At 54.3% G+C, this 24,468-nt stretch overlaps 1 protein-coding gene and 1 long non-coding RNA gene across 2 annotated transcripts in view; both read left to right on the forward strand.

Moving 5' to 3' along the window:
- DNMT3A (DNA methyltransferase 3 alpha) overlaps window positions 1-24,468 on the forward strand; it is a 99,765-nt gene that overhangs the window by 19,578 nt on the left and 55,719 nt on the right. Inside the window, exons 2-3 of the mRNA XM_023252030.2 lie at window positions 6,953-7,188; window positions 19,398-19,502. Coding sequence (XP_023107798.1) covers window positions 7,126-7,188; window positions 19,398-19,502 — 168 coding nt within the window. The 5' untranslated portion in view covers window positions 6,953-7,125. The remainder of the gene's footprint in view (window positions 1-6,952; window positions 7,189-19,397; window positions 19,503-24,468) is intronic.
- On the forward strand, window positions 19,517-23,150 carry LOC123384584. Its single transcript, XR_006595893.1, has 2 exons — window positions 19,517-19,959; window positions 22,830-23,150. It is a non-coding gene; the product is annotated as an uncharacterized LOC123384584 (long non-coding RNA).

Below are 24,468 nucleotides of genomic sequence, written 5' to 3' on the forward strand. Positions count from 1 at the left end.
TTTATAGCTGGTGATGGAACTGTGTGTGGGCGTGAGGCACTGGTCATGGTCATGCTGTGGGAAGTGATGGTTTCACAGAGCAGCAAGGTAGAAGGGCTTAGACGCACTCGTAGAGGAGGATAGAAGCCAACGCCAACCAGTGGTTGAAGTTGGGAGGTAAGCCCTCTTGCCCTTCCCTATTCCCTCTTTAAAATAATTGTGTTAATGTTTATGTATTTTTGAGAGAGACAGAGAGACAGAGACAGACAGAATGCAAGCGGGGGAGGAGCAGAGAGAGAGGGAGACACAGAACCCGAAGCAGGCTCCAGGCTCCGAGCTGGCAGCGCAGAGCCCGACGCGGGGCTTGAACCCCCAAACCGTGAGATCGTGACCTGAGCTGAAGCTGACGCTTAACCGCTTGGTTAACCCAGGCGCCCCATAACATTCCTGTCTTATTTCCTCACAGCAGTACATACGCATCACGTAAGAAGTCAAGACCAACATCACTTCACCAAAGAGACCCTCCCACCCTCTCCTTCTCAGAGGCGACCACTTTTAGCTGTTTCTTCTAGCAATTTTGCATCTCACGTTTCTGAGGCATGTGCATATTTTTGATTCTTCCATTTGAGACATTTCCCATTGATTTCCTATTTAGTAAGTAGGCATGCAGCTCCCTTACACGGCCAGCCTTTCTGCTCCTAAATAGTTCTCGTGGTAGGGCATACTATTAACAGTGCTCTTTCAAAAATGTTTTATGCACATATGAATGCATGCGTGTGTATACGTGTCATAGGCAGGATATTGCCACGTCCCCACCCCCGCCAAGAGGGACGCATCCTAATCCCCTGAACCTGTGGATATGTTACCTTATGTAACAAAAGGGACTTTGCCGGCAGGTCTGATTAAGTTAAAGATCTTGAGATGGGGAGATCATCCTACATTCTCTGGGTGGGTCTAGGGTAATCGACAGGGTCCCTAGAAATGAAAGACAGAGGTGGGAGGCAGAGGAGATGTGATTCTGGAAGCGGAGTCAGAGTAATGCGATAAGAGAGAGCCTGGCCGTTGCTGGCTCTGACGATGGAAGGGACCATGAGCCAAGGAATGTGAGTAGCCTGTAGGAGTTGAAAAAGTCGAGGGAATGGATTCTCCCTAGAGCCTCCAGAGAGGGGAGTGCAGCCCTACCAACATCTTGATTTTCAGTCCAGTGACAAGAACCATTTTGAACTTTTGTCTCCCAGAACTGCAACATGACACATTTGTGTTGTTTTAAGTCATTAATTTTGTGGTGACTTGTAACAGCAGCAACAGGAATATATATATATATATATATATATATATATATATATATATATACACACACGTATACATGTGTGTATATATATACACATATATATATATACGTGTGTATATATATACACATATATATATATACGTGTGTGTATATATATACACATATATATACATATATATATATACGTGTGTGTATATATATATACACACATATGTATATATACCCACATGCATTACATAGGTGTGTATACACACACACATATTTGTTAAATCAACTAACGCGTCTGTATTCACAGCTAAGCCTTACAGTCTACTGCAATCGTTTCCTTTTTTTTTTTTTTTCCACTGAAGTTAACAATGATCTGGTTTCTGCATCTGCCTTATTTTCTTTGTACCTTTTGCTAGTTGCTGCCTCACCTTCTAATAGCTGTTGGTGTGGCTTTCCATAGGGCAGTCACATCAAATATTACATGCTCCAGACCCAGTTTTCCAGTTCTTGCTGGAAAGTTCTTTCCAGTTCTAGCTGTGTGGCACGTTGTGGCTGCCATTCTGTGGCTTCCTTTTGTGGTCCTCCGTGGCATTCCCTCTGCCTTCTTTCGGGTTGAAGTTCCTATTTCCTGGATCTCGCCTTCTTCCTCTTGTCTGGTTTACTCCCCCTTTTTGGAGCACATCGTCCGGGACAGATACCTGTCAATATCCGAATCCGTTCAGTTCCTGAGTTCAGATGGCAGAGTGGGAACAGGGAGTGACACCCGTAGTCTTGTCGGATTAAAAAGACCGTTCGATGGTCAAGGGCATGGCAATGACAGCAGTCAACAGGCCTGAGGCTTAGGTGACGCTGCTTTGATCCGAACAGTGACCCTCGATGGCTTCACCTGGCCTGTTTCCACCTCAATCCCGGAGATCCCCTTCCCTTGTCTCGTGTGTCTTAGAGGACATCTTCCTGTGTTCCTGAGAAAGGAGCGTCTGGAAAATATATTCTCCTATCACACGTAAATGATGACGAGGCTGCGTAAAGAATTCTAACGGGAGAATTATTTTAAGAATTCCAAAGGTATTGGTCCTTTGTCTTCTTGCTTTCCACATTACCGTTGAGCGATCCGAAGCCATTCTGCTTCCTGGACCTTTATGTGTCACTTTTTCTCCTGGTCTACAAGATCCTCTCTTGATGTCAGTGTTCTGAGATTTCACGGTGACGTGCCTTGTGGTGGGTCTTTTCAACCAGGTCACTCATGTCTCGGCTCTGGGAAATTCCCTTGAATTATTTCATTGGTAATTTTCTCCCGTTTTGGTTTTTTTTTGTTGTTGTTGTTTTTTTTTTTCTGTAATGCCTACTTTTCAGATGAAACTTCCGGACCAGTTCTCAAGCTGTCTTTCCCATCCTCTCCTATTTCCATTTTTCTCTTTGGAGTACCTTTGTGTTGAGTTCTGCATCTTGCTAGCATGACTTGTACCTTCGGCAAATCTGTTTCGTTCTCTGAGTGTTCTCTTCAAATCGTGCCACGTTCTTGTCTCGTGAACGCGGCGTCTGATCTGGGCCTGAAGTCTAGGTTTTCCAAGTTGTGGGTTTCTGCGTTCTCGTCTCTGTCTTCCAAGTCAGAGGCTTCCCTCTGACGTCTACTGGTCCATGATGGTCCTTTACAGGATTAAGCACGGGGGACGAACAAGGGGATTAGAAGACCTGTGCATGATGCTGGGGCTTGTTGTGCGGCAGACCCACCTGGTTGACCTAAACAAGCCATTTGGACACCGTTTGGCTTCTGGGGGCAGCATCTATGTCCGCAGGCCTGTCCCCTCGGACTAATGAGATTCTCCAGAGAAGGCGAGGGTCGGGCTGCCAGGGTTCTGGGAGCCCAGTGGGGAAAAGCTGGAGGCACTCGACGTCAGCGTTTAGAATAATCTTCGTCTCCCGGATTTTGATATATTACCTTTGCTCTCAGCTGCACCAGTCAACTCTCTGTGCAGAGACCCCTCTGTTCTGTGCTCTCCAGAGAGTAAACCTTCGGACTCCACGGGGACAGGACCTAGGGCTTTTACTTCTTTCCTTCAGTCTTCTTCATTTTTCCCTTGTCCGTCCCCCTCACCCCTGGTCTGGGAGATATCTGGTGCTACTGTCTCAAGTGTCTTTTGAGGATTCTTGTCATAAAGCAGGTCTGATCTGATTTGATTTGAGGTTGATTTGAAATCAGTTTTGTCTGAAATTTGGCAATCACGAAGCTGCTTTCCAGACCCCAAAATGTCGCGGGGGGGGGGGGTGGGGGTGTCTCCTCTCTGTTCGGCCCCAGCCCGTGACTGTACGTCTTGAGAAACAAAACAAAAAAAACTTTTTACCAACTTGGATTTAGACGGTGGTGAAATTTGGTGTGTGTATTCAAAATCCCTGTCCTTTTTCCACAGCGGGTTTGGAATTGAAGAGTGATAATGGTGACTGTGTAGGTTGTGATACCCAGACATTTTTCTGATGGGATTCCTTAAGCATTTTTTTTTATTTTTATTTTTTTTTTAACGTTTATTTATTTTTGAGACAGAGAGAGACAGAGCATGAACGGGGGAGGGGAAGAGAGAGAGGGAGACACAGAATCGGAAGCAGGCTCCAGGCTCCGAGCCATCAGCCCAGAGCCCGACGCGGGGCTCGAACTCACGGACCGTGAGATCGTGACCCGAGCTGAAGTCGGACGCTTAACCGACTGAGCCGCCCAGGCGCCCCTCCTTAAGCATTTTTTAAAGATGTTGCTATACACATTATTTACGGCCACTGTGGACATTTAGAAGTGTAAAGAAGGAAATAAAAGCTGCTTGTCCTTGGTGGTAGGGTTCCCGGCATGGATTTTTCTTTGGTGGTGGTTTTTGTGGCACAGCCCTTGGCCCCGGTGAGAAGGAGGCTTCGGCGCCAGGAGCAGCAGAGAGCCGTGCTTGGCAAAGGACCGTCGTCGTGGTGGACACACGCCGCTGGGTTGGGACCGGGGGCCCAGGAGCTGGCCGCTCCTCTCAGCGGGGCTGCTTGAGAGAAGGAAGCTTCCAAGGGCAGGTGGGAAGCGCCGTGTCGAGTCCTGGAGCTTGGCCACCGCCGTGGGCCCCCCGGGCTGTGCGGTGCGTGGCCTGCCTGACCATATGCCGGATGGTTTTAGATGATGCTGGGTGATTCTGAGGAGCACTTTCTGACAGATCTGTTCCATTGAGTAACACAAAGGAACCTACAGACTGACCCAGGTCGGCTGAGTTTGCGGTGAGTTTGTGCGTGCCGCTCAGATACCAGGGGGATATGGCGAGGAAGGGGAGGAGGAAAGAGGTTTCCTTTCCTTTCCGGGGTGTCTGCCCTCAGGGTCAATGCCTTGTGATGTTCCGCTTTTCCCTCCTACTTCCTACTCTTTTCAATGGCAACCAGAGGTTCTCTGAAAGTGTTGTTTTTTTTTTTTTTTTTTTTTTTTTTCTTGCAGAAGCTCCCTGGGTGTTTCTGGGCCTCAGGGCAGTGTTGAGACGAACATCTGGTGGAGGGTTATCTGCCTCTTACTTACTTTGTGCCTGGGTCTTCACCGACTCCATTCTGGGGCTCTGGGGCTCCTGAAGTTGTCCCAGCCTTGTCTGCGTCTCCCCTTTGCCCTTGGAGCCTCCAGTAGCTTGGCCGGGAGGGGCTAGAAGACCCCTTGTAGATAACGGAGTCTACCTCGACCATTTCACGGTTGAGGAAACTAAGGGTGAGAAGCCCGAGTCAGGACTAGAACCCACATCTGCTGACTCTGGGTTCAATATTCTTTCCAACCAGATAACTCCCTTATCCTTTTGAAGGTTTTGATGTGGTTGGGGGGGGGGGTGGTGGGAAGGCCATTGGGCATGTTTGTGCTAACAAATGGGGTGTGGGTTTGAGGGGGAATGACTGGCTGATAATGGAGGGAAGCTTTATGGAGCTCTGGGTTGGACCAGTTCTCGAATGGGCTCTCAAGAGTTGTTTCTGTGGGGTGGTATAAGCTGGGGGACACAGCTTCACAGACAGCCCCCCCCCACCGCCTCCGAGCTTTAGTGAGAGAGATCTGGATTCAAGTTTCCGCTTTGACTCTAGAATATGGACAAATCCTAACCTTTTTGAACATTAGGTTCCACTGTAAACGTGGGATAGTAATAGTACTAGAAGCTCCCCGAAGGAAGGAAGGAAGGAAGGAAGGAAGGAAGGAAGGAAGGAAGGAAGGAAGGAAGGCAGGCCAGCATGTCACGTGCTTAGCACCGTGTCTGACACTTAAAGCAATACTCCTCCTGCTGTCTGTGCACTCGTGCATTTGGGCAGCAAACATTCATGGGGCTCAGTACTGTGCCGAGCTTACGTGTCTGCATAGCACCTGGGGTTTCCTTCGGGTTCACCTGTGGGGGCTTGGAGCACCTACAGCCCACTGGGGTCTGAACTTACAGCCCCTCCTGTGCTGGCCCTAAGGAGGCTCCTCCCAGCCCCAGCCTGTCCCAACACACCCTGGACAGAACCCACCTTCCAGCCGCCGCCGTCCCTGGGGGAGGGGCCGCGCCCGTGGGAGACCCAAGCCTGTGCTTTCTCCAGTGCCTGGTTTTCCAGGGAGCCTTGGCTGGAGGGGGATGGGAGAAGGAGCCCGAGAGGGAGGGGAAGCCCGGGAAGCAGAACGGGAACTGGAAGGGGAAGGGTGTGGGTGGGCCCAGATCCAGCTGCCTCCCACTTTCCTTCTCCTGCCAATCCCCTCCCCGCGGGCGGGTGCACTGGAGGCAGGGGCTTGGCCCGGGTTTCCTCCTGGGGGGTGGGGAGCCCAGAACTCAGTGTCTCCGAGCAAAGGGGGTTGAATCCGCAACACCCCCACCCCGAGCAGAGGCCTGCGGCGGGGGCTTTGTGATTTCACTGGCTTGAGGCCCGCACCTGAAGCAGGGAAGATGAAAAAGCCCCTAAAATCAAGCAGGGTGGGTGCGGAGGGCCCCCTGAAGCCCACCAGGTTCCCCGGGCAAATGGTGCCGATTCGTGGGGCTCGAGTGGGGGTGGGGGGGAAGCAGCCTCCCGTCAGCCATCGCCGTGGCCTTGGCTTCGGCCTCTCCCCACCGGGGCGCCCTCCAGACTGCACTGCAAACCTAGGCCTTCAGCCTGGCCGCAGCCCGAGTTCAACCTCAGCTCTCTCTGGGCCCAGGCGCTGGTCCTAAAGTGAGCTGACATTCATTTCACATCCTGTGACTGCAGCTCACTTCCTCCACGTGGTGGGAGCGGTGTGGGGGCGGGGGCGTGAGGGGAGGACAGATTAGAAGGAAAATGTAGCGGGGCTGGGGACCTCTGGGATTTCCCAGGGGGTGGCTGGGTGGGAGGGAGGGTGCGGGAAGCTTTCAAAGGAGAGAACAGACGTGAATGAAGAAAAGGGAGGAGGCAGGAGGCAGTTAGAAGTCCCAGAAGTGGCGCCCACTGCGCCCCAGCAACGCGGAGGCCCCGGGGAGACTGTTGCCGCCTCGCAGGCAGGAGGTGGCCCTGGGGGAAGCCAGGCAGTACCCTGCCAGCTGAGTCGGCCTCGGTTTCCCCTACTCTCTGGGGTGCTAGTTTGGCCGGAGCTGCTGGTGAGCCTGGGAAGAGGAGTGAGGTCGGAGGAACAGGCCCCACAGGCCCTGGGGCTGAGGTGTGTGTGGGGGGGTCAGGTGGGGCCTGGGTTGGGGGTGTCCTGCCCTGCTGACCCCTCTTGTCTTTCCCCCACAGGTGGAGCCACTGGAAGCCCACACCGCAGGCAGCAGGAGTCTCCCTCAGCACCGGGATCTATGTCTAAGTTCTAACTCTTGCTTACAAAGACCACGATAATTCCTTCCCCAAAGCCCAGCAGCCCCCCAGCCCCGCGCAGCCCCAGCCTGCCTCCCACCGCCCAGCTGCCCGCAATGCCCTCCAGCGGCCCCGGGGACACCAGCAGCTCCGCTCCGGAGCGGGAGGAGGACCGCAAGGTGAGCAGCTGGCCCTGCCCAGGACCCCCTGGGACCCCAAACCCAGGGAAGGGGAGGGCCCGTCCCCGAGCAGTGACAGCTCTGGTGTGCTGAGCGCTGGACCGCGCAGCTCAGCCTTCACGCTGGGCGGTGGAGGGGGGTGGTGTCCCCCTTCGGGTGATGGCTGGTAGAGGTTCAGTCCTGGTGGTACGGTGGGAATTTGAACCACGTGATCAGGCTCCAGGACCCAGGCTTTTCACCTTCTTGGTGTCTGAGCAGAGGCTCAAGCCCTGGGTCTGTACAGTGTTGGCAGTCGGCCTTGCAGCGTGTCCCCAAACCCAGATTCCTTTCTGGATTGGCCTCCTACCAGCCCTGTGTCCTCAGGTTGGTCACTTTACCTGTCTTAGCTGCCTCTGCTTCCCCAGGGTATTCGGTAGCTTCTGGGAGGCCAAAGACAAATTCAGGGAGGTTGGTAGATGTGAGGCCGCGTGAGGGCTCCCCCTCCCACACAGGGTGACACCAGTCATCCTGGAGATGGTGATTTCCTGCCCCTCACCCCCACCCCGGGCTCTGAGTGAGTGTCACTTCTGACCATGGAGCTAATGACCTCCTTGTTTTCAGAGCCCCATGAGAGGTGACCTCATCACCCTCTGCTGAACTCCAGGATGAGCCTAAATCAGAGGAGATCCCAGCAGACCAGTAGGGATCCCTGCTGGGTCCCCACAGGCTGCCTTGGAACCTCACCAAGCCGTGTCCACCTGTAGGCAAAGCCACCCTGAACCCCCAACGTTGGGATTCTGTGTTCCCCCTCTGTCAGTGAAATGGTAAACCCCACCACCACCTTTCTGGGGAAGCTGTGCCAGCCACGGGCCTTTCTGGGGTGTCCCATCTGCCGTGCTCTGGTCCCCACAGTTTCCTCTGCCTGCTCCCCTTTTCCTGAGCAAGGAGCGAGGGGTGGTGATGCTTGGTTGGGGGTTATAGTTTGTCCTTCTGGAACTACAGTGGACACCTGGCACCGGGCATGCCCCCCCCCCCCCGGCACTCTGAGGAGTGTCCCCTCTGCTTGGCCACCGTCAGGGGCGGCCCTAAGACCCGCTCACTGCTTGTCCTCCCCCACGCGTGCTCAGCTCCTTCCTGGGTTTGCTCATTCTTAGAGCCTGTTTCGGTTTTCTGAGTGGTTTCCATCCGTGTGGTTCTTGGAAGCAGCCCTTGAAACAGGTGGGGCAAGGGCAGATGGCCCTAGTTTACAGGTGAGGACGCTGAGCCCAGATACTCAGTGGTGGGTCCAGATGAGAGCCTGGTGGGTCAGAACCTTTCCCGCTGCCCCGCCTGCGTCAGTCCTCGTGCGGACACACACGCACAGGTGTGCGCACAAAGCGCCAGCACCTGCCTTCCCAGCCTGGAATCCGGCAGAATGCCCCGGTTGGGGGCGTATACACAGCAAACTGGGGAGAAAGTGCTTGCTGTGGCCCACTGAGCCAGGCTTTCTAGGCGCTACCGGTCCCCTTCTCTCTGACCCCCACAGAAAATAACAGGTAGTCCAGGTTATCCCGTGGGCCTTCTGGGCCACTCCTATCTCGGGTGGCGGTAGACCTATACCCTGCCACCACGGAGTCAGGGCCACCTGCAGCTGGCCACCTGTGCTCTTGAGTGGAGGCTATGGGTAATTCCCTTCCCTCCACCAGCTCTGCTTTGCTCCTCTGTTGGATTAGGTGACCCTGACCTCCCGACGTGGCCTGATGCCCTGACTGGTGCTGACACAGCTCCAGTCCATACACTGGCAGGTGGGGAAGGGCGGGGGGGGGGGGGGGCAGTCAGGCCGGACTCCTCTTGTTACTGAACTGTGCCACCCTGGATAGCAGAGGCCCTGGCTCCCTCGCATGGAAAGTAGCAGATCAGGCTCCCTGTGATGACAGTTCAAGATCGAGAAAGAGCACTGGACAGAGTCAGAAGTCCCCGGGCCCGGGCCTGAGTACGCCACTTCCTGGAGATGTGACTTCAGGCCATCCGGGCTTGCATTTGCTCAGCTGTGAAGTGGGGATCATGACTCTGGCTGTGCCTGTTTTACAGGGTGGTTGTGGAAGTCAGATGAGGTCACGGGCATGGAAATGCCCTGCAAACAGCAAAGTCTGGTCCAATTATGAGGGATTACGATTGCTATTATTATCTACCCATAGTAACTGTTCTGGCTCACGAGGCAACAAACACACACCCAAGCCCCAGATCCTGGTGCTGATAGAGCGGCCGATAGACGGGGGCTGGGGCATGGCGGGCGCTCCTCCCCAGCCGCCCACGCCCACAGCGCGCATGCCGGCTCACCTGGCACACCTCCCTGGCACCTCTGGGCTGGCTCCCACAGCTCCAGGGAGCCACCGGGGAGGGCGGGTAGAGACACAGCCGCCCACGCTGGCCCGAGAAAGCCAGGCCTGGGGCAGAGGTGCCTTGTCTGCAGAGGGGGAAGATGGGCTTGGGCTGCGGCCCAAGGAGCCTGGCAGAGTTGCCTGGGGCACCTGGCACAAAGGAACTGTTTGGTGAGCCAGAGGGAAGGGGTGTGGCCACGCACTGGCCCCTGCTCCACTGGGCCCCACGCCCCTTCCAGCCTCCTTCCCTGCCACGCCTCCACGCACCTTCCACTTGGGTACTTCCTGGAGCTGCCAGGCCTCTGTTTCTGCGGTTTCCTCTGCCCGGTGTGCCTGCTCCCTAATCTTCACTGCTCCTCTCTGATCAAAGCCCTTGCTTCCTTCTGTCGGCCTTGAATTGCAGTTTGTAGTGGACATGCAGTTCTCAAAACGTGACCCCCTAAACCGGCAGCCCCAGTGGCCCCTGGAAAGGTTAGAAATGCAAATCAGAGACTCTGGGGCAGGGGCCCAGCAATCTGCTTTAACTAGCTCTCTAGGGCATCTAGGAAGTACTGGTGTGGATGATATCCAGGGGGAGGGGAGGGCAGGGCCTGACAAGCCTAGAGTAGATGCTCAGGAAATACATAGCGGATAGCAGAGAAAGGGAAATGAGAGGGGTAAGACCCTCCCACAGAACAGCAGCCTGGGGCCTGGGTCAAGCAGGCTGGGTGCAGTGGTGGCTGAGGCCGAGTGCGTATGGCTGGGAGTGCATAGAGGGGTCTGCCCAGCCCCTCTTCTCCCTGTGGCCTCCCCTGCCTTGCCATCCGTATGTTAAGTGGGGAGGCTGGGACAATGCAGATTTGGGGGGGGTTAGAGCTCTGGGGTTCTCTCCAGGGTGGGTCAGCTGGGTAGATGTAGCCACATGGAGGGAGGGGGAGCTGGCCTTATGGGAGATGTGTGTGGGGCGGGGGGCGCGTCCAACAGCAGGGAGGCCCGGAGCCAGGGTCCTGGCTTGCGGAGGAGCATGGAGGTGGGGTGTCAGGCCCTGCATGGAGGGGAGGGGAGGGGCAGAGGGAGCAGGAAGGGGCTGGAAAGGCCTCCTCAGTTCCCCAAATATGAATCAGCGCCTGGCCACGAGTCCAAGCCCCAGGCTGGGCCCCCGATCACGCCGCTCCCCTCTTTCTTTCCTCTGGCCTCAGAAACACAACAGCCAAGATGCACTGAGTGCTATCTGCCAGGTGCTACTTTAAGCTCTGTGCTTTGCATTATCTTATTTCATTCTGACCATTGCTCCATAAGATAGGCTGTATTCTTTTCACCCTCCATCTTATTAACGACTAAATGGGTGCTTGGAGAGGTGCGGTCACTTGCCTAAGGTTACACAGCTCGTCAGTGGCTAGCAAGTGGGCTTGGAACCCAGGCAGGCTGTGCTCTTGGCTGCTGACCACCAGGCTGCCTCCTGCATGAAGAGGTAGAATGAGTGGTGCCTCCAGGGTCCTGCCCATATTGCTTCTGCTGCAGGGGCCAGGATATTTGTCTAGACTGGAAGTCGGGACGGCCAGGGAATGCCTTACTCCTCGCGACAGATCTCTTGCCCCAGGGTGGGTGTTGGGGGCACTTCATCTCCAGTAAGAATTCACACACAAGTCTAGTGGGCACGATTGTGGGTATGTGCGTGCGCACACACACAGACACTCCAGACACACGCTGGTCAATGAAGACAGGGCTGTGGACACCCTCCTTCTTACCATGCCTCCTTCCCTGCCTGTCTGCCTCCCTTCTGCACCCATTCTCTTTCCTTCTCTTCCTCTCTTTTTTTCCAGGTACCTCTCCAGGCACCTAGCACATAGTAGGGCTCCATAAGTCTGTCAGATGAACTAAATAAACATTCCTGTAAAGGAATGGGGATAGGAAGTTACGAGCCGTGCCTACCGTCCAGGGGGGGAGAAGCTGAGTGGAAGAAGCAACAGCAGTGGATGCATATTTGTGCTGGGGGAGCACAGTGAGTGTGCCCGTGTGCGTGTGTGTCCACCGCTGTGGCCGGGGCTCCCTCCTCCAACCCAAAGGCCTGGCCCAAAGGCCTGGCAAGTGCCGACTTCTCTTGGGCACTGACTACTTCCTGCATCCTGGTACACAAACTCAAGGGCACCCTGGGTAGGCTTCCCCTAGCTCCCCTCTCCGTTGTTCTTGCTGGTCCACAGGTCTGTTGCCCACTCTGGGCACGCTCTGCCTTTATCACACTCAGATGCCCACACATCAATGCTTAGGGCCGGCTCTTTGCTTTATAATAGTCACGATAGGGGTTGTTTAAATAGCATCCCTCTTAGTTCATGCAGACGGTAACAGAAAAGGTAGCTTTACCCTTACCTCTTCAAGAACACAGCTACGACTAAGGGCACATCCGTTTGTAGTTCAGTGGAGTCGATTAGATGCTTGGTCACGTAGAGTGGACGTGTGACGTAAACAGTCCACCCCTGAGCCGACTGGGACCCATGTTTTAGGTCCTCTAAAATTCTTTACGTTAGATATGACAGGCGTACCTTGGAGATACTGCACGTTCCTTTCCACATCCGCAGGGCAAAGTGAATACTGCAATAAAGCAAGTCAAATGAACTTATTGATTTCCCAGTGCCTAAAAGTTACGCTTGGGCTATACCGTAGTCTATCAAGAGTGCAATAACGTGTCTAAAAAATGTACAGGCCTTAATTTTGAAACATTGCTAAAAATGCTAACCATCATCTGAGCTTTCAGCAAGTCGTAATCACTGATCACCATAACAAATAGAATGAAAATTTTTGAAAAATTGCAAGAGTTACTAAAACGTGGCACGAAGTGAGCAAATGCTGTCAGAAAAAATGGTGCCGGTAGACGTGCTTGCCACAAACCTTCAATTCATAAAACACGTGCTATCTGTGACGCACCGTAAAAGGAGGTAGGCAGGTCAAGTTTAGGTAACCTGCAGTCACTACAGTCTTGAGAAGGTGTCACTCGGACTCTGGAGACAGACCTGTGTTTGCGTCTGGAATGCGCCGTGTGACTCAGCGGCATGGCCTGAGCGGGGAAAAGAGAGGTTTACATGGTGTGTTTTTAACACAGGAACCTGACGTGTTAAGTTAGTCTTATGACTTATTTTGGATAACTAGCTAGCTTGCTCTCTACCTACCTACCTACCCACCCATGTATTTATCTACCTGCCTATCCGCACACTGGTGGGGTAGGTGCAATGTAGCCCCCAGGATCTCAGGAGCTTGGGGTGACAGGGTGGAAAACGCAGGCAGGGTGTGGTGTGGGTTGAAAGTCCACTGAGAACCTGGCATGTGGAAGGAAGGTTATTCCTGGGTCCTCAAAAACAGGCCTGAGGTCCCTCTTCCCTTCATGCATTGAATAGAAGCGACACTGAGGCAAGAGACAGGGAGCCCCAACTCCTGATGGGAAGGGCTGTGGCTCCCTTCAGAAGCTCAGGTGAGGTTCCCCAGGTCCCTCATGGCTTAAATGGTCAGGCTGGGGATGGAGCTCCTCCCTGCCAAGAAGCACGTCCCACAGGGCCTGGGTGGGAACAGCCGAGCTCGGCTTTGCAGAGGAGAAGGGCAGACTGGAGTGGGTATTCCAGGACGTTCGGGAAATGGGGACGATGCCCTTCCTTTCTGGCACCTGGGCCTGGTCGTGCCCTGCGGGGCAATGAGGGATATTGCTTGTGATCATCCCACTTAATGTCTGCACGCTGTGGTAGGGCGTGTAAAGGAGCTTCCTTGGCTTGGCAATTAACTCAATCCCACAACAACTCAGGGGGCATCTCCTCTCTTCACCCCCGTTTTAGAGAGATGGAATGGAGGCATAGGGAGGCTAAGAAACTTGGCAAAGGGTCACACGGCTATGAAGTAGTTTTAGCCGGATTCTCTCCCTCTATAAATCGAGAAAAATCATGCCCCACGTAGCGTTCTAATGCCTCCGGAAAGGGGGTGCCTGGTGGGGTGGGGATGAGATGGAGCGCTATGTAGAGCTTGGGTGGGCTTGGGGTCCATGGAAGGGACACTGTGCTGAGGTGCTTTTTTATTTATGTGTTGTCTCTCTCTCTAAACTGAGTGCTCTATTTGCTTATCTTTGTATCCAGCACACAATAGGTGCCGGATAAATATTTTTTGAGCACGCCCATTAGCCTGGCCTCGCGTTGGCCTTGAGGCCATGGAGGTTAACCTGCTGGGCTGCAGTGTGTTGGGTATGCTTAGTGGAGTCTCCATTCCAGAAGGCAGTGAGGCCCCATCATGGCACACAGCTTGTCGGGGAGGGCTGCACCCTGGCAGGAGGGCCTGAGAAACCCCAGGCACCACCATTTTGAACCATTTGGGGTTTCCAAATGGCATTTATGGGGCACTGGAGCTGTGGGAACCCCTCGGGGGCATGGCCTTTTGGGAGGGATGGGGCCTTCCTCAGTATGTATAATATGAAGCAGACCGAGGGGGCTGTGAATACTTGTTGAATACTGATGAATAATTGGAACAGAGGACTGACAGTTTGGGAGGTGACTGAGATCGTTAAAAGCAAGGGACTTTGGGGGGTATGTGCAACCATTCCTGGTGCCACCGCGTGGCCACTCACGCTGCAGCCTCGTCCTCCCCACGCGTCCTCCGGCAGCGTGCCCTGCCACCCGCCTGTCTGTGGGCCCAGCCTGGGCGTGTGGCACCTGTGAGCACATGTGCGCAGTGTGGTGTGCAGGGTCCTGTGGCTGTCACTCTGCAGAGCTGGGACTCGGGCCGCCCAGAACGGGGCTGGGCCTGGCGGAGAGGCCAATCGGTTCCATTGAATTCCACGATCACAGACGGCCCCTGGAGGCCAGCCGGCCAGCTGGCCAAGGCTGTACGTGCCTCTTGTCCCAAAGGGTCTGGGCAAGTGGCTGGCTAGATCTGTCAAGTTCATCCCCTCAACTCAAACACCAACTTGAGACATCTGCTCAACGGATGCTGGGTCGGTAGCATCCTCTGTACGCTCTGGAGGGAGCACGTACATCTTGCCGGCGGTCCCTGGGTGGGACGTAGATCTCTTTAGGGGAGGGGTCCTGTGTCTAGGTGTGAGCCTCCTGAGACAGCTGTGTGGATACGCACATGTGAATGCCGGGCTGTGCCTTTACCTTGGATCGCCTGCACGCTCACGGTTTCCCTGTGACACACACGGTGACACACGTCAGCAGCACGTGGCGTCATAGGGTGTAATGGCACGTGGCAGTGGAAAGACCCATGAGCTGGGCGTCGAAAGATTGAAATTTTGGTTCTAAAGACCTTTTTTCCTGGCTCCCTGATCTCTGTAAGTTAGATAACCTCTCTGAGCTTCAGATTTCCCGCCTGTGTAATGGAAAAAAAAAATAATAATAATAATGCCAGCTCTGCTTTCTGTAAAGCAGAAGAATAAAATGAAATAATGTATGTGAAAATGCTCTGTTAATTACCACCTACTGTACGACTGCAAGAGATTATTATCGTCATAGCCCAGCTCATCAGAATGAGAAGTTGTATGTGGCTTAAAATAATCCATCCAGTGAGCTGGGTTAAAATCTAGGTCAAATCATAGCCTCAGAAGTTTAGAAAGGCTGATGGTAACTACCTAACCTGACAGGCCACCAAATGTGAAGGTGCTTTGAGAGCTGTAAAGAGTTACATAAATGTAAAGTGACATGACTCTGTGTAAGCCTAGAAAGTACACGTTAGTCATCCTGTTTCCGGATTTGAAATCATAAAGCTCAGGGCAGCACCGGAGCCTCATGCACAGTTATCTTCACGTAACTGTAGGTTTGTAGATTTGCATGGGTGCCTCTCTCGGTGTGTATGGAGTCACCTACTGAGAGTACCTACTATGTGACAGTCACTCATCAAGTGCTTTTGAGTGCCTGCCTCATGTTAGGCGCATCGGTCTAGGCTTTGGGGATGCCAGGGTGGATAAGACATAATCCCTTCCCCCAAGGCCCTCACAGCCCATCCAGGACAATTGCTGGCCATTGCAGTGCTGGGTATTTGGTGCCTTGGGAGAAAGGACCTATGGACTCCGTCAGAGGAAGGGACCAAGAGGAAGGAAATCCAGGAAATTAGGTGGGAAAAGTAAGGATTTGCTGGTCAACCTGAGGGGGAGGTAGTCAGGGCAGAAGGAATGGTCTGTGCCACGGCGCTGGGGAAGGAAGCAGCCCACTTCTGCAGCTGGTGCAGTCTGTTTACGGTGAGTGGGAGGAAGGCGGTGGGGAGGGGAGACCGAGGCGGCTGGCCAGATCCTGGGGGACTTCCTTCACACGGGCTAAGGAGCTTGGTTGGATCCCGCAGGCCCCTGGGAGCCCCCTCAGCAAGGGCTTAAGCTCTGCAGAGTGACATAATCAGCTTTGCATTTTGGAAAGATCAGAGAGCCGGTGTTCCTGAGTATCCCACTGCAGTGGTACCAGCCAGATGCTGGGCTTGGTCTGTAGCAGTGAGTGATGGCTGCAAATGCAGGGCACTGGGTTCTGCCTGGGGGTGGGGAGGGAGGGGGGAAGGGGAAGAGGGAGGGGTGCACTTTTGTGAATAGCTCTGGTCAGGACGTGTAGAGCGGGAGTTAGTAGTTCTTCAGTGACTCTCACGTGTCAGCTCTTGATATATTACCTCATTCAATTGTCACAGCCTCGCTGTAAGGTAGATGTTATCAGCCTCGTTTCATAGGTGAGCAAAGAGAGACTCAGGTTAGATGGCTTGAAGTTACTAGTGACTCAAGAGCAGGACGGAAAGGCCAGCTCATCCCTGCCCTCTCCAAATCCCACCCAACTAGAATTTCTGTCCCCTTCCTGCCAACCCCCACGGTAGGGATTGACTAATTCAGTCCCCTTAGTCGAGTTGACAGATGAGGAAACCAACCTGGGCTCATGTCTGTTCCTGCTAAATTGGTTACTGTTTTCCAGCTGCTCCAAGTCACTGGGGATCAGATTCTTCCCTTTCTGAGTATTAGTGATGCTGCCTAATCAGGGCTGCTTACAGATTTGATAAGCATATTTTACATTCCTTTGCTCAACCCATCAGCAAAGATATTGAATGAAGCCAGCTCCGTGACAGATGCGAGAATGGACCTCTTGATACGCCTCCTTGAGGGGCACAGCCCTGAGCCATCTGTTCTCCTTCTCTGTGTGTCATCCCCCTGACTGTGTGTGTGGACTCAGGCAGGTCCCGAGCCGGAGGCCTTACCGCCCTTCTCCTTGCCCTGTGACATCACTGCGTCACGGAAGAATGATGTGTTGGCCCCAAATAACATGCTTTTTACAAAGCCGTACTTAAGGGTCTGATGGGAAGGGCGTGGGCCAGTTGTTACGCGGACCTGAGTTCGAGTCCCGACCCGGGCTCTTGGGGAGATTGGGTTTCTTCATGCACAACCCAGGGGTGAGGCCTGAATGCCGGACCGGGCGTATCGCACTTTGCCCTGCACCTGGGCCAAGGTACGGGCTCAGCATGTGGCAGCCTGTCCCGGTGATGTCCACACTCTCAACATGTCAGGACCTGGTCAGGTGATATGGCATTCAGGCATCCCACCCCTTCCTCCGGGGGGTGTATTGCACTGAGCTGAATTCAATGGGGGGAAGATACGTGGAACATCTATGCGTCAGGCATAGCCAGTGTCACTAAGGGGCCAACTTACAGCAGTCTTCGGGCAGCACAGCAGTTGCCTCTCAGGGGCCCCTGAAGGCTTCTGCACGGGCTGCACCGGCCTCACGGGTCCTGAAATGTCAAGTGTCATTGTTTTTAGGTCATCGCAGTGTGGTGATTGTGGTTCCTTAGTGCCGTTCAGGGGCTCTGAATGACTTTCACTTCTCAGGTTAGTTCAGAGTAAAAGTTAGAAAACCAGATGAATCCCTCTGTAAGAAATGCAGTTTGTTAAAGAAATCATTCGTAGCCCAGAATTTCTGGGCGGTAGGAGTCTTTCCAGACCCCGTGGCCACCCAGCCTGACCCTGATCCACATCGGTGCCTCGTTCTTGCCTGTTGCCTTGTGCATTCCAGTCCCATGGGCCTGGCCGTGAGGAGTGGTCAGAGGCTTGGCTAGGTCTGGCCCAGTGCTTTCCAGGCAACTGCAGGGGCTGAGTAGGCCTCCTGCTGCCAGGGATTATGTAAGCCCCTCCTGTGGGGGGCATGCGGAACACTCACTAAGCGCCGGGCCTGTTCTAGGCTCTGAGAACTCAGCAGCGGACAAAACAGACAAGGGGACAAAACATTGGTTCGGTCCTCTGAAAAACCTGAGAAGCAGGCAGGATGGACACCTTCAGAGTCCCCTTTTACGGATGAGCAAAGTGAGGCTCAGAGAAGATGGTACTATAGCTAATGGATAAGCCGGGCTCAGCCCCATTTTGGTTCGTTCTAAGTCCTGCGCCTTTGCATGACTTCACGTTGGCTGTGTTTTGTAAACGCCGGGTTACCTGGTCAGAATGATTAAGATGTTGCCCGGTTAGCAGTGGTGGAGTCAGAACAAAAGCACTGCCTCCGCCTGAAATTCACTGCCATTCTGTAGATTCGACCGAAACCTTCACAGAGACTAAGCCGCATTGGTAATATTTCCTCTGGGATCCAAGGGATCATTTCTTATACGGGGTATCTGCGAGGTCTCACCAAGGACAGCTCAGAGCCGGAGGGCTGGCCTCCCATGGGGCACGTGCCCCGGCCCCCGCACTCAGGCCTCCCAGAGCCCTCGTGGAACCCTCCCCACCATCTGGCGGGCCACCTCTGTGGCCTTTCTGCTCTCACAGCTTCTCTGCCGTGTCTTCCTAAAAAGAGCCTGTCAAGGGTCTCTGGTCCTGGTGCAAACTCTCTCTTTCCACCCTGGACCCTCCCCTCCCGCCCACAGACAGGCAAACCACAAGCTATTTTGAAATCACAGAAAATGAAAGTTGAGTGGGATGTTGAGGGACATCTTGATTAAATCCACAGGGAACCTGTGCACCTTCCCTTTCTCTTCTGTGGCACCAGCGCGGCTCTGGGTTGGCACCCTCCCCAGGGTGGACTGGGAAGCCATCTTTGGCTCCTGACATCACGGAAGGTTTGAAGAGCTGCCTGAGATCCCTCTGCGGGGTCAGGGTCCCTTTCTCCTTCCCCATCATTGTTTCTGTTTGTGATTAGTCATGCTGGAGCCGGCTGAGTCAGAAGAAACCCGTGGGTGGTTTGTGGCCAGGCTGGAGCAGTGAGGCAGGAGGACTTTCTAGGTTTGTGTCTCTGTGCTCCATGAGACGACAGTGCAGGGCCCGGCTCTGTCAGGTGCTGGGGGAGGTGGCTCACAAGACCAAACTTCTGGTCTAGAGCTCCATGAACGCAGGGCATCGAGATGAACCAAGACGGTGTCCCTGAGATGCTCCTGTGGGGTGACAGGCATGCATGGCAGATGCTTCAGGGCAGATACATCACAGTGACTGTGAAAGTCCTCCATTGTTTGCCACAGTCCCCATGCCAAGTGCTGCCCGGATTTCCAGTCGCCAAATTTATTATTTCGTGTCATGTGATTTTATGCTTTACAGGACAGGTGATTCATGAAATACATAGCTAATTTAACTTTTGTACTTGTGTAAGGTTGGTTTCATATAAATAAATTCCTATCCAGAAATACACTTTTTGTCAGAGCATGTGTTGTGACCCTGTGCTTGAGAAAAACGTGACCGCCGGGAAGGAGAGCGGCCCAGCGCTTGGGGCAACAGCGTCTGCCCTCAAGTCTCCCCCAAGGTTTTGCTTAAACGGGACTCTGAGGGGCAGCTTGAGCTTTGCCAGGCAAGAAATGGATGAAGATCATCCCCACCGGGGAGGAACAGCCTGGCACGACCCCGGGAATGTGGCTGTCACGGGTGTGGGTGGGACAGGGGAGGAGGCCTCTTGGATCCAGCCCTGGCTTCACAGGCTGTGTCTGTACCCGCAGGAGGGAGAGGAGCCGGAGGAGGCTCGTGGCAAGGAGGAGCGGCAGGAGCCCAGCACAACCGCACGGAAGGTGGGGCGGCCCGGGCGGAAGCGCAAGCACCCCCTGGTGAGTGTCATGGCATCCCCTCCCCCCCAGCGCGCGCACACACGCACGCGCACGCACGCATTAAACAGCAGTGACGTGTGTCCTGCGGGGACCAGGGGGCGTTAAGACTCGGCAATGCGGTGCACCCCTGCGGGTGCAGAGCTCACTGACATTCCCTGTCCTTTGAACCCTACCGCCACCCTCACGCTTTCCTGTTTTCTACACTGAACTGGAAACCCCTAGAGACCAGAGGATTTGCGTTGCGAGTCGTGGCAGAGCTGGGACTTTTCTGGAAGGGCAGTGGCAGTAAGGGAGCCTGAAAGGTTCCCCAGGCCAGGCCTGTGGCTTTGACAGCAGGACTTGCTGTTCCCTGGCCAGCCCGCACAGGCCCCTCCCTCCCCATCCACCCCCCACCCTGGGCTTCAGCCCCACCTGAGGACCCGGAGGAAGGGAATGCAGGTCTGGACGTCTGATCCAAGTGAGTAGGAGAGCTGCAGGCTGATGGGTCCCTTCAGAAGAAATAAGTAGAGGGGCGCCTGGGTGACTCAGTCGGTTAAGTGTCCAACTTCGGCTCAGGTCATGATCTCGCGGTTTGTGGGTTCGAGCCCTGCATCGGGCTCTGTGCTGACAGCTCAGAGCCTGGAGCCTGTTTCAGATTCTGTGTCTCCCTCTCTCTCTGCCCCTCCCCTGCTCATGCTGTCTCTCTCTGTCTCTCAAAAATAAAATAAACATTAAAAAAAAAAAAAAAGGAAGAAGGAGAACCTGACGCTGTTTAAGTGTGGGCTACAGGGCCAGTCCCAAGCCCAGGCTTCTGGGGGCCATAACCTCTGAGTCTAGGGAGAGTCCCGGGGTTGCCCAGGATGAAGAATGCTCCAGAGGGCATGCCCGGGGGGCTCTAAGAGCTGGCCTGCCTATGCCTTAGACTCAGAGGCAGAGCAATAATTATTTGCCAGCACCGAAGACAGCTGGTTCCTTTCTTTCAGTTCCTTCCAGCTGAGAATGGGAGAGTCAGAGCAAGTAGGCAAGGGAGGGCTGGGAGCTCAGATTTGTAACTCAGCCCATCAAGGAAATGTTCTCAGCAGGGCAGGATTTTCTCCCTTGGGGGAGAGAGTCGGGGTGAATGGTGGCCGTGGTGAAAAGGACAGCAGAGGGAGGGAGGCCTGCACCAGGGGGAGGGGAGGGGAGGTTCCTAGAGCCAGGAGGTTTGGGCACCTGTGGGTACCAAAGCGCACACTGCCAATTCTGTTTGGAGATTGGGGGGGGGGGGCAGAAGTTAAGTCGTTTAATTGGTAAGTAATTTTAAGTATTTTAATATTAAAGCAAACATGGATATTTTATGGCCTGTGATGAAAAATTCACATGAAGTTGAAAGATAAAACAGGGGACTTCAAAGGAATTTCCAGCTTGCAGCAGACTCCAGGCTGTACTCCCAGATTCCCAGGGTGCCCCTCTACTCTCCTTCCCCATGGGCATCTGGGAGAAGGTGGAGGGCCCCAGTGCAGGCTGGAGGGAGGGGGCGGGGAGCCAGGCTGAGTCAGAGCCCACCAGTTATTCCTCACCTGCACATGTGGCCATGATCTGTGGCCGAGAACTTGCCCCCCCCCCCATTCAGGCACACCTGGGACAAGAATTACCACCTATAGCAAATAAAGACCTGGCAGCCCTTTGCTCATCCTTGTGAGTCCCCGGGACCAGAGGGAGGGCATATCACTGAGAGGGGAGGTGAGGCCCCGGGAGAGAAAGTGCAAGGCAGTCAGGGGCAGGTTTGTGGAAATGTGTCCAGAGGTGGACAAATGCGAGGGAGGAGGGGCAGGGCCAAGTGGGTGAAGGGTCAGTGGGTCGTATGCCCTCCCCACCCCTGCCTGGAACAGGGGCCAGTGTGGAAGGAAAGGCACTGTCTTTAGACTATAACAGACCTGGGTTTAAATCCTGGCTCCACCACTGACCACCCGTGTGACCTTGAAGAAGCCACCGCCTGAACCTCGGCTTCCCCCTTGGAAAAATAGAGATAAGGATGCACTCCTCCTAGATGCCTGTGGGAGTTAAATTCGTACAAGCACTGGAGAGCCAGGGCTTAGCAAAGGTCGGTCTTCCCTTGCCCGGCCAAACCTTTCCTCTTTAGGAGGCTACAGCAACCTCAGTTTGATAGAAGAAACAGATTTACTGCTTACCAGCTGTGTGACCTTGAGCAAGTTACTGAACTTCTCTGAACTTCTGCTGCTCCATCGGGAAAACTTAACCGCCAGGAACACTTGTCCTGTCCACCTCCAGGGATGCTTTGCAAACAGCCAAGTGGATCCAAAAGGGCAGGGCAGGCAGTGTAATAAACCTGCTCCTGTGTGGGGATCCGTGGGGCCGGGGTCTACCAGATTTTTCGGGTGGGAGCCAAGCGTTGGCCTCTCGGCAGCCCTGGTGAGAGGTGGTGCAATATTGTGCAGGTCACAGTCTGCATGTGGCCCAGCCCATGCCCTAGTGGACATCTGCAGCCCCCGGACTCTCAAGAGAGACCCCAGGATGGGAGAGAGACCATGGGGACGGCAATGCTGACAGGGGGACAGAGGGCTGAGGCAGCTGTTGTGAAAGGGACCCCTTGTATTCTGGGGCAACAGAGAAGAACTGACCCCAGAATAAGAGCTCACAGGCCTTCCCAGGCAGCAGGCCCCTGGCCCCTGGCCCCCGGAGGGAGCCTGTCGGGGGGAAATCGGGGAAGTTTGTGCTGCCACTAGAGGTCAGCTCCCAGGACGGAGCAGGTGCTTGCCCTCCTCGCCTCCCAGCAGAGGAGCAGAGCCGGAGGGCTTCGTGGGGACCCGGTACAGCGGCAGCCCTGGGGACAGACTGACCAGGGAGCTTTGAAGCAGCCGAGCCTGTGTCATCCAGCTAAGCCTGGAAACAGGAGGGAGCCTGGCTCAGATCCCGACAGGTGGCACGGAGGGGGAAGTGCGGGGAAGCTGAGCGTGAGAGCCAGCTGCAGCCGGGGTCTTAATTTGTGCATGTCCCGTGCTGAACAGGGAGGGGTGAGGTACGGCCACTACTGTCCCCGCTCTCGCCTGGCCCCAAGGCTAAGAAATCATTGTCTGCCTTCCCGTGTTGTCCACAAGGCCTGGATCTCTTCCACTCATTCCTGCTCTGGCATCAGCCTCCTGGCTGCACCCTCACCCAGACCAGACCCCAGCTGCCCCCAGTATACTTTGTAACCCCTCAGTGACAGATGCTTTACACCCACTGAGCACCTACCAGGGTGAGGAGGCCACACTGATAAAGAAGACATACCTTTCAGGCTAGTGTGTTAGAGAGAGGGGGCCCTGTGCAGTTACACTAAATACTGTCCATGGTACTTTTGTGTTCAAGAATCTTCATTTCTTATGGGACAAGGTCTGGAATGCTCCATCTGGCCCCTCTCCGGAACCTGCTCTCGTGCTCAGCGTCCACTGCTTTTGTCATAGAAACCGTCTCCCAGCTGCTCCCTGAGCACACCGGCCACATTTCTCTCACTACCTTGGGGGCTTGGTCCACAGCCTTCCCTTCTCTCTCCCGGCCCCACCGTCATAGCCCATCAAAGCCTGTCCTGCAAGGGAAGCCCGCTTCAGCCATCATGACCCTCTCTTCTGAGCTGTTTGTAAAATTAATCCCAACGAACACAAAGGAATAAAAGACAAGATATTAAGCCCACTGGGGCGCCTGGGTGGTTCAGCTGGTTAAGCATCCGACTTCGGCTCAGGTTATGATCTCATGGTTGGAAATTTTGAGCCCCACATCGGGCTCTGTGCTGTCAGTGCAGAGCCTGTTTCCGATCTTCTGTCCCCCCACCCCTGTCCCTCCCCTGCTCTCTCTCTCCCTCTCTCCCTCTCAAAAAAAAAACAAACCACATTTTAAAAAATATTAAAAATGAGGCGCCTGGGTGGCTCAGTCGGTTAAGCGTCCGACTTCGGCTCAGGTCACGATCTCGCAGTCCGTGGGTTCGAGCCCCGCGTCGGGCTCTGTGCTGACTGCTCAGAGCCTGGAGCCTGTTTCAGATTCTGTGTCTCCCTCTCTCTGACCCTCCTCCGTTCATGCTCTGTCTCTCTCTGTCTCAAAAATGAATAAACGTTAAAAAAAAAAGATATTTAAAAAAAAGATAATAAGCCTACTGATCATGTGCTTGGATGGCACTGGTCTTCAAACTATTACACGTCTTTAGGGAACTTGAGAATAAGTATTTTGAATTTTTGCCGATTCGATACTGTCACCACAGCCACACGCATGAGTTTGTATTTTACAAAAGTATTATTTCTTGCTGGATTGGGAACTGAGAAAACCAAACCAAAAACCTGGCCTTTCCACCCCGCGTAGTTGGAAGAGCACACGGAGAGAGCTCGAGCCTTCCACTAGACTTAACGTTGACTGCCACCCCACATCGCACTGAGCTGAGCCACACTGCACTGTCTACCCACCTCACTGAGGACACAGACCAGGAGCAAAGGCGTAGTTAGGGTCGTGTAGCACTTTATTGCCTACAAGGAAAGGCCTTGTGCAACGGCGACTTACTTACCTGTGTGAGATAGGTGGGGCCTCTGTCATTACGATGCCCACGTTCAGATGAGGAGACTGAGGTTCAGAGAGGATGTTTGGGACTTGGACTCCACACCTCCCGCCCACAGCACTCAATCCTCCTTACCACGCCAGCCACATGCTCTGGAAGCCTGGGTGTTCCCAAAGCCGCCTGAAGTTAAAATGTGAATGCAGGGCTGTTTGAAAGAAGTGGAGACCTGGTCTAAAAAGCATACAGAGAAATGCAAGTCAGATATAATAGGAGGAGGGCGACCAACCCAAGTACCAGGGAGCCTGGGGGTAAATGGGCAAGGCTGCAGCGGCCTTCAGAGCGAGAGGGGGGCCCATTAAAACCGGGCAGCGGGGCTGGTCTGCAGCGCTGGCCTCAGAGCCAGGATGCTTGAGCCGAGCAGGCAACAGGAAACAGGAAGCCCGTGCGGGGCTGGGCGTGGCTTAGGAA

Source organism: Felis catus, chromosome A3, assembly GCF_018350175.1.
Source record: "Felis catus isolate Fca126 chromosome A3, F.catus_Fca126_mat1.0, whole genome shotgun sequence".
Taxonomy (NCBI): Eukaryota; Metazoa; Chordata; class Mammalia; order Carnivora; family Felidae; genus Felis; species Felis catus.